Source organism: Mus pahari, chromosome 13, assembly GCF_900095145.1.
Source record: "Mus pahari chromosome 13, PAHARI_EIJ_v1.1, whole genome shotgun sequence".
In the NCBI taxonomy this organism is placed as follows: domain Eukaryota; kingdom Metazoa; phylum Chordata; class Mammalia; order Rodentia; family Muridae; genus Mus; species Mus pahari.
Genome location: NC_034602.1, coordinates 56,411,255 through 56,420,038, shown reverse-complemented (window position 1 = coordinate 56,420,038; position 8,784 = coordinate 56,411,255). Strand labels below are relative to the sequence as shown.

At 44.3% G+C, this 8,784-nt stretch overlaps 1 protein-coding gene across 1 annotated transcript in view; it reads left to right on the top strand.

Moving 5' to 3' along the window:
* Positions 1-8,784, top strand: part of Ugdh (UDP-glucose 6-dehydrogenase) — a 23,458-nt gene that overhangs the window by 8,158 nt on the left and 6,516 nt on the right. The window contains exons 2-7 of the mRNA XM_021210408.2: positions 578-746; positions 4,191-4,292; positions 4,687-4,887; positions 4,994-5,191; positions 5,776-5,923; positions 8,225-8,319. Coding sequence (XP_021066067.1) covers positions 585-746; positions 4,191-4,292; positions 4,687-4,887; positions 4,994-5,191; positions 5,776-5,923; positions 8,225-8,319 — 906 coding nt within the window. The 5' untranslated portion in view covers positions 578-584. The remainder of the gene's footprint in view (positions 1-577; positions 747-4,190; positions 4,293-4,686; positions 4,888-4,993; positions 5,192-5,775; positions 5,924-8,224; positions 8,320-8,784) is intronic.

Below are 8,784 nucleotides of genomic sequence, written 5' to 3'. Positions count from 1 at the left end.
CCTCTTCCTCCTCCTCCTCCTCCTCCTCCTCCTCTTCCTCTTCCTTCTCCTCCTCCTCCTCTCCTTCCTCCTCTCCTTCATCCTCTTCCTCCTCTTCTTCCTTCTCTTCCTCCACCTCCTCTTCTTCCTCCTTCTCATCTTTTTCTTCTTTGTTGAATTTTTCAAGACAGGGTTTCTCTGTGTAGTCCTGGCTGTGGTGTCCTGGAACTTACTCTGTAGACCAGGGTATCCCTGAACCTACGTCCACCTGCCTCTGCTTCCTGAGTGCTGGGATTAAAGGAGTCTACTGCCACAGCCTGGCTTTATTCTACTTCTTTACCATCTATCAGGACATTATAATTTCATGGTGTGTGTAAAACTATCAGTTGTTATAAACTCTCTCCTTTTCGCCCTAGCACAGTGGAGAAGAGGCTGAGTTATCTGATTGGAACGTTATTTTCACTGGCAATTTTCGTCATTCCTGAGTAGACATAGGAAATGTCTCCAGATAGCCGACACTTCTGTGATGAATATACCAGTGAGTTGTCCAGATCTTCTGTTTTCAGTGCTAAAACATTGCTAATTATTTCCCTTTTAGTTGAGTCATGGTTGAGATTAAGAAGATCTGTTGCATTGGTGCGGGCTACGTGGGCGGGCCCACGTGCAGTGTCATTGCTCACATGTGCCCTGAGATCCGGGTCACNGTTGTGGATGTCAACGAGGCGAGGATCAATGCATGGAATTCTCCAACCCTTCCGATTTATGAGGTAAAGCGCGGATAAGCAGCTCCTTGTCTTTATAGCTGTTGTATTCTTACCCCGCTGGTTAACTGCTTTATATATACTACTATTGTGCCATCTATGATTGCAACCAAGTCAATGAACAAAGTCTGACTGGGCATGCTCGTAACACCCGTAAACTCAGCTCTCAGAGGGACTGGAGCAAGTTCAAGGTCTGGCTGGTGTACATAGCTAGTTTAAGGCCAAGCAGGACAACACAGAGAGACCCTGCCACAAAATAAAGCAAATGTTCTGCATAGTGCTAGCATGTGTGTAGTTCATAGTGCCAGCATGTACGTAGTTCATGCTAGCTCAGTTAGCTAACACATGGCCCTGGGTTCCAGATAATAAGAGAAAGAAAGAAAGAAAGACAAACTAGATGTTGTATTGCATGCCTGTAATCCCAGTACTTGAGAGGGTGAGGCAGGAGGATTAATGAACTACATAATGAGTTCCAGGCCAGCCTGGGCTATATCAAGTACAAAAGGCTAAAAAGTATACAATAAAATTTTCTGCCGGGCGTGGTGGTGCACACCTTTAATCCCAGCACTCGGGAGGCAGAGACAGGCGGATTTCTGATTTCTGAGTTCGAGGTCAGCCTGGTCTACAAAGTGAGTTCCAGGACAGCCAGAGCTATACAGAGAAACCCTGTCTCGAAAAAACAAAAACAAAACAAAACAAAACAAAAAACCAAAAAAAACCCCAAAAAACAAAAAAAAAATTCTGATAAGAAAATGTTATGGGAGTGTAGCCCATGAATAGTATGGGACAGGCCCTGGATTTCCTCTCCGTACTGCAAAGGAGAAAAAGAAGAAATTAAAGACAATCCAGTCATGTCGAGTATGCTGAGATAATAAGCCCTTAGAAAGGAGTGTTCAGGCTGGGGTGTTGCTCGGTTGTGGTGTGCTTGCTCAGCATACACAAATCCTGCATTTTTTTTTCCTTAAGAGGAGGCATGGGGGTACACTCAAGAGTTGGAGTCAGAAGGAACAGTCCCACAAGAGTGAGTTTGAGGCCAGTTTGAGATATATAAGACCCTGTCTCAAAAAATAATAGACTTCTGGTTGTCGTAATACATGCCTTTAACTCCCACATGGGCAGGCTGATCTCTGAGTTTAAGGCTAGCCTGGTCTACAGACCATATTCCAAGACAGCCAGGGCTACAGAGAGAGACCTTACCTCCAAATTCTAGCACTTGGAGACAGAGGCTGGCATATCTCTGAGTCCCAGGCCAGTTGAAGGTACATGAATCTGTGCCTATAAACAAATAAACAAACATTTTATGATTAGGACTAATAGTTACTGGTACATACTTACGGAATACAGTGTGATACTTCATGTACAGTGCTTAATGATCACCCTGGAGCATTCTATCATTTATTTGCATTAGCAGAATTTTATTCAACTATTTTAAAATACATCTGATTAACACTTACCAGCCAGCTGGATGTTGGTGGTGCACAACTTTAATCACAGCACTTGGAAAGCAGAAGTAGGCAGATCTGTATAAGTTCAAGGGCAGTCTGGTCTACAAAGTTCCAGGACAGCCAAGGCTACACAGAGAAACCCTGTGTTGAAAAAACAAAAAAAAAAACCAAAAAACCAAAACCAACTCAAAAATAAAAAGCCCAGGGCTGGAGAGATGGCTCAGTGGTTAGGAGCACTGACTGCTCTTCCAGTGGTCCTGAGTTCAAATCCCAGCAACCACATGGCGGCTCACAACCATCTTTAATGGGACCTGATGCACTCTTCTGGTGTGTCTGAAGACAGAGACAATGTACTCACATATATAAAATAAATAAAATCTTAAAAAAAAAAAAAAAGCCCAGTTACCAGCCATTGTCTTTAGAAGTCCTTTTCTTATCTGGCTGGACTTCTGAACCTGTCGTTCATCCAGTCACTCCATCATGCTTTCCTGCCTCTGGTAATCTCGGTTTTATTCTACATCCTTTAGAACATGTGGCATTTGTCTTGCTATGCCAGGTTTTCTTCCCTTAACAGAGGACTGAATTAACCTTGTCCTGCAAAGTCCCAGCTCCATAACCTTTCCTGTCCTTTTCTAGAACCTAGTCAGAATAACCACAGACAGCTGCGCAGTGGCGTGTGTATGTTGCTGGGCCTGTTTCCATTCGAATAAGCAGCAGGAATGTGAGTCTGCAGTTTTCCTCATCCAAAAGCTTATGTTTGCTGCCAAACCTGATGGCCCGAGTTTGATCCTGCGACCCCTAGAGTGGTAGGGAAGATCTGATTCCCCAAAGTTGTCGTCCTCTGACCTCCATATGGGTCTCTCTCTCTCTCTCTCTCTCTCTCTCTCTCTCTCTCTCTCTCTCACACACACACACGAATGTAAATAATTAAAATGTAATACAGAATAGATTTGACATGTATGAATGTTTTACATGCATGTTTGTATGTGGCCAGCATGCATGCCCAGTGCTCTTGGAGGTCAGAAGAGGAGCTTGGACCCCTTAGAACGGGAATTATAGGTGTGAGCCACCATATGGGTGTTGGGAATCAAACTCTAGTTCTCGGCAAGAGCAACTAGTGCTCCAAACTGCTGAGCCATCTCTCTACCACCCTCCATGAAGTCTTCAAAAACAAAGAAAGGACATCTCTGATATACACCATGGCATGAGCATGCGTGCGCACATGTACACACACATACACACACACACACCCATACCCAAAATAAATATAGGGTTGTTTTTATTTTGTTTTAATTGGTTTGGTTTAGTTTGTTTTTTCAAGACAGGGTTTTTTCTCTGTGTAGCCCTGGCTGTCCTGGAACTCTGTAGACCAGGCTGGCCTCGAACTCAGAAATCCGCCTGCCTCTGCCTTCCAAGTGCTAGGATTAAAGGCGTGCACCACCATACCCAGCTCTCAATTTTTTTTTAACATAAATATATTATCCGTAAAATTGCATGGGAAAAAAAGTAGTAGATTTTCAGTGTTTCTTACAGGAGGACTTAAATACATCCTGTGTCTGTTTTGTAATCACGTTGATGTTATGAGTCACAGAGTGGGGTGGTGAGGACAATAATGACAGTGCAAAATGTTTGCTTGAAATCACAGGGCCTTGAAGGATCTGATAATAGTCGATACGGAGGAGTTAATGGTTAACATATCACCCAGGTACATGGTCAATAATGACACAGCATTTTAGAGCCAGCGTAGCCTGGGCTGCCCTCAAGTTCTCTGTGTAGTAGCCTTGCCTCAGACTCGGGTCTCCTGGCTCAGGCTTCCATGTGTCAGGACTGCAGGTGTGCACGGCTGTGCCCCGCCACCCTCAGCTATTCTAAAGACACGGCTGGAAACTCCAGACCTATAAGTTATATCACCACTGTCCCCTCGACACAGTGATTCTGTGGTTGTCTTCTCAGGACCAATGATAACACTGCGCTCAACAACTCTTTTTCCCCTTTCCTTCTCTAGCCTGGATTAAAAGAAGTAGTCGAATCCTGTCGAGGGAAAAATCTATTTTTTTCTACCAATATTGATGATGCCATCAGAGAAGCCGATCTGGTATTTATCTCTGTAAGTAGTTTGCTCTGCCATGTGATTTTTTACATCTGTCTGTGAAAGTTCCGTGGATTTATTTGGTATTAAGCCATAACAGTGCTCTTAAACATTATAATGTATTGCATGTTATAGACAGGCAGTCCTTTAGATTTTTTTTGGTTCCTGGACTTAGCTTGGAACCTGCCTGCCCATCCCGTATCTGGCACGCGTACGGCAGCTTCTCCCCAAGAGTTCTCTCGGTTCTTCTAGTTGTTTCTTTCAGTGGCTATAGATGTAAAAGTTGTTATTCTGTGAGAGTTAGGGCCATGGCGACTGTTGATTAGATGGTTAACTGATAGTCTGGGCTATCTTGAAAGCACTGAGCAGCCTTCCGAGGCCCGCACTTCTTCATCCCAAATGTTCTCACTAGGTGAACACACCAACAAAAACATACGGGATGGGAAAAGGCCGGGCAGCAGATCTGAAGTACATCGAAGCTTGTGCTNGCCGCATTGTGCAGAACTCAAATGGGTACAAAATTGTGACGGAGAAAAGCACAGTCCCTGTGCGGGCAGCAGAAAGCATCCGCCGCATATTTGATGCCAACACAAAGCCCAACTTGAATTTACAGGTATGAAGAAAGAAAAGAAACCTAATTCTTCCTAGGTCAAGACTGATGCCTTAAAGTTACCCACAATCCATTCTACCTAAAGCGTCCTTTTGTCTTGCTGTTCTAGGTGCTGTCCAACCCTGAGTTCTTGGCAGAGGGAACAGCCATNAAGGACCTAAAGAACCCGGACAGAGTCCTGATTGGAGGGGATGAAACCCCAGAGGGCCAGAAAGCTGTTCGGGCGCTCTGTGCTGTGTATGAGCACTGGGTTCCTAAGGAGAAGATCCTCACCACCAACACTTGGTCCTCAGAGCTTTCCAAGCTGGTCAGTGCAAAGCTACAACTGCCAGTGTCAGACTCAAGACCTAGCCTCCTGCCTGTGGGGATCACCACAGGCACACATGCGCACGCACGCACATAGACTCAAAACCCAGCTTCCTGCCTATGGGGCACGCGCACTAACACACACTTACTTTGTTCTATTTTCCAGTGCTGGGGATGATTAAACCTGAGCCTCACCTGTTAGTCACGCTCTGTAGCACTGCAGCACTGCACTTCATCCCTGTCCTTCCTTTTCTTTCTTTTTTTTTTTTTTTCCGAGACAGGGTTTCTCTGTGCAGCCCTGGCTGTCCTGGAACTCACTCTGTATGTAGATCAGGCTGGCCTCGAACTTAGAAATCCTCCTGCCTCTGCCTCCCAAGTGCTGGGATTAAAGGCGTGCGCCACCACACCCGGCCTGTCTTTCCTTTTTAAGTTGCGTTTTTAACCGGCCTTCCACTGTCCTCAGCATGAGCCCATCAGTATCCCTTAACACCTGCTTAGTGATCTGCCTCACCTCAATGAAACACGCTGCCGGGGTAAGGTTGCCCTCTCACTCATCACCTTCTCCCATTTCTCTTCTGTTTAAAGGCAGCCAATGCATTTCTTGCGCAGAGGATCAGCAGCATCAACTCCATAAGCGCTCTGTGTGAAGCAACCGGTGCTGATGTGGAAGAGGTGGCAACGGCCATCGGGATGGACCAAAGAATTGGGAATAAGTTTCTAAAGGCCAGCGTTGGTAAAGAAAATGTCCTCTACACATCTCTCTTGTTAAATAGGTTACTAACACTTGCAGGTTTTCGGAACCTCTTTATGGAAGAAGGTGTTTGTTTGTTTGTTTTAACATCTGCTGTTTAAAAAAAAAAAAAGATTTGCTGGGTGGTGGTGGTGCACACCTTTAATCCTAGCACTCTGCAGGCAGAAACTGGTGAATCTCCGTGAGATCAAGGCCAGCCTGGTCTACAGAGAGAATTCTGGGACAGCCAGGGCTACACAGAGAAATCTTGTCTCAAAAAGAGGAAAAAAAATTAACAAAACAAAACAAAACAAAAAAACCTCTAGAGGGGTTGGGGGAGATGGCTTAGTGGTTAAGAGCACTGGCTGTTCTTGTAGAGGTTCAGTGGATAATTCCCAGTACCCACGTGATGACTCACAAGCATCGGTAATGTGAGTTCCAGGAGTCCTAAGCTCTCTTGACTTACTAGGCACACCTGTAGTACACACGTATACACGCAGGCAAACGTCCATACACATAAAATAAATCTTAAAAAAAAAAGTCTAGGGCCTGTGAGATGGCTCCATGGGTAAGGGCCCCTGTCCCCAAGCCTGGTGGCAGGATTTTGAATTCACATGCTAAAAGGAGAGAACAGACTCCCTTGGGTCGTCCTCTGACTTCCACAGAGTACCTTCTGCTTGGTTGTAAAGATTAACGGCATACTGTATACATCTGTTATCTTTGCCCTTAGGAAGTATAGAATCAGGAGTTTGAGGCTCTGCTACATAAGGTGCCCAGGATGTCCTTGAACTTGTGTAGCCCGGGCAGGCTATGAGTCTTCTATGTTCCTACCTCAGCTGCCAAGGATTTATAGGCATGTGCCACCAGGCCTGGCCACAGCGTATTTGCCCTTACCCCAAGCTGTAAAGTTACTTCACACTAGCTGTAAAGTAAATTTCTCATTATTGGTGGTAGTTAGACTGTATTATAGCACTAAAAATACTTTATAGAGCACAACTTGGTGAAACCTTGTCTCAGACAGAAAGGGGGTTAGGTAGGACATGGCTCGGTGTTAGAGTGCTCGCCTAGCATGCCCGAGGCCCACCACCATGTGTGTACGCACGCATACACGCGCGCGTGTACTCACACACTGTTTCTGAGGCTGTATTTCACTTCCCTGCCCTTCTGATGTTTTCTCCAACTATAATAAAACTCTACAAAAGACACACTATGTGTCATGTCTACATCAGTGCTTTATCCCTTAAGTTTTTTGTTTTTTTTTTTCTGTCAAGACAGAAGCTCATACAGCCTCGCTGGCTGAAACTTGCCATATAGTCACGGTTGACCTCAAAGTCCTTCTCCTGCCTGTGCCTCTCATGAGCCAGAATTACAGATGTGTGACACTATGTGTGACAGTTTTACTGCTGATGGCCAACTAAGAGGTGCTGTGATTTTTCTCTTTCATGTTAAAGGAACATTTTGTAACTTGCTCAGATCAAAACCTGAGGCCAGATGCTTCTGACGCTGCAGTTTTTACCTCTCTGCTGCAGCCTGAGTGACGCTAGCTCAAAGGTGAGCTGGCACACCTTGACCCACATTCAGCCCACGCCTCCTTGTAAATAAGTGTTATGGGAATATAGTCACACTACACCCATAACTTTCTCCTCTCCCTGGCTACTTCAGAGCTGCAGAGGCAGAGGTTAATGGCAGGGATTTTATGGCCCACAAAGACTGAAATATTTACATCCGGTCCTTTATTTTAACATGTTACTAACTCTGTAGTAAAGTAGGAGACATAGGGAATCATGCCAGGTAAGTGACAGAAGAAATGGAAGATAAATGTGAGGAAAAGGTCAAGTTGGGACTGGAGAAATGGTTAAGAGTGTGTATTCTTGTAGATGACAGGTGTTTATCCCATGGTCCCTCTAAATCAGCTGTCCCTCTTCTAACCTCTGACCAAGATGCACACATGTACATGCAGGCAAAACTCTCACATGTAGAAGAAAAAAAAGAAAACCCTCTTTGAAGAAAAACGTCAAGTGAAGCTTTAATGACACCTGTATTGGGGAAGCAGTTAGTATGTACTTGAAGAGCTGATTACCTAAAATTGTCACATGATTTATAAAACACTTTTTCTATGTTTTTTTCATCTTGATACAGCTCAGGCTGGGCTTGAACTCACCACGTAGTTGCAAAAAATTTCTGCTATCTGAATTTTATTAAAATTGGAATACAAGTTGCCGATGTTGTGTAAGCTTTGCCACAGGATTTATTTAGTTTCTGGGTCTTACCTGAAAATATTGTCAGCTTATTTTGTTCCCTCAGGTTTTGGTGGAAGCTGCTTCCAAAAAGATGTTCTGAATTTGGTTTATCTCTGTGAGGCTCTGAATCTGCCCGAAGTAGCTCGTTACTGGCAGCAGGTATATATCTTTGTAGTTAATAACTTCTCATTAGGTTCTAATTAAACATGGCGCCCTTGGTGAAACGGTTTTATATTTACTTATTTCCGTTTGAGGCTCTATTTTAAATTAATCCTTTTTTCCCAGTCAGCTGTGGTAGGCATTTTTTGATACACCAATACTTCTTATTTTTTAGCCAAATTTGCTCCCAGAATGAGCCAGGAAGTAATATTATCCTTTATGTTTGAGTGCATGTGTTTGAGATTGTCTCATGTAAACAGGCTGGCCTTGAACTTACTATGTAGCTGAGAAATGCCCTTGAACACCTACTCCCTCTGTCTCCTCCCCAGTGCTAGACTTCTAGGCATGCCCCATTGTAAGAGATAGGGTCTCACTGCGTAGCTCAGGCTACCCTGGAACTTGGTGTGAAACATGCTTTTCTTTTCTTTTTTTTTTTTTTTTTTTTTTTGGTTTTTCGAGACAGGG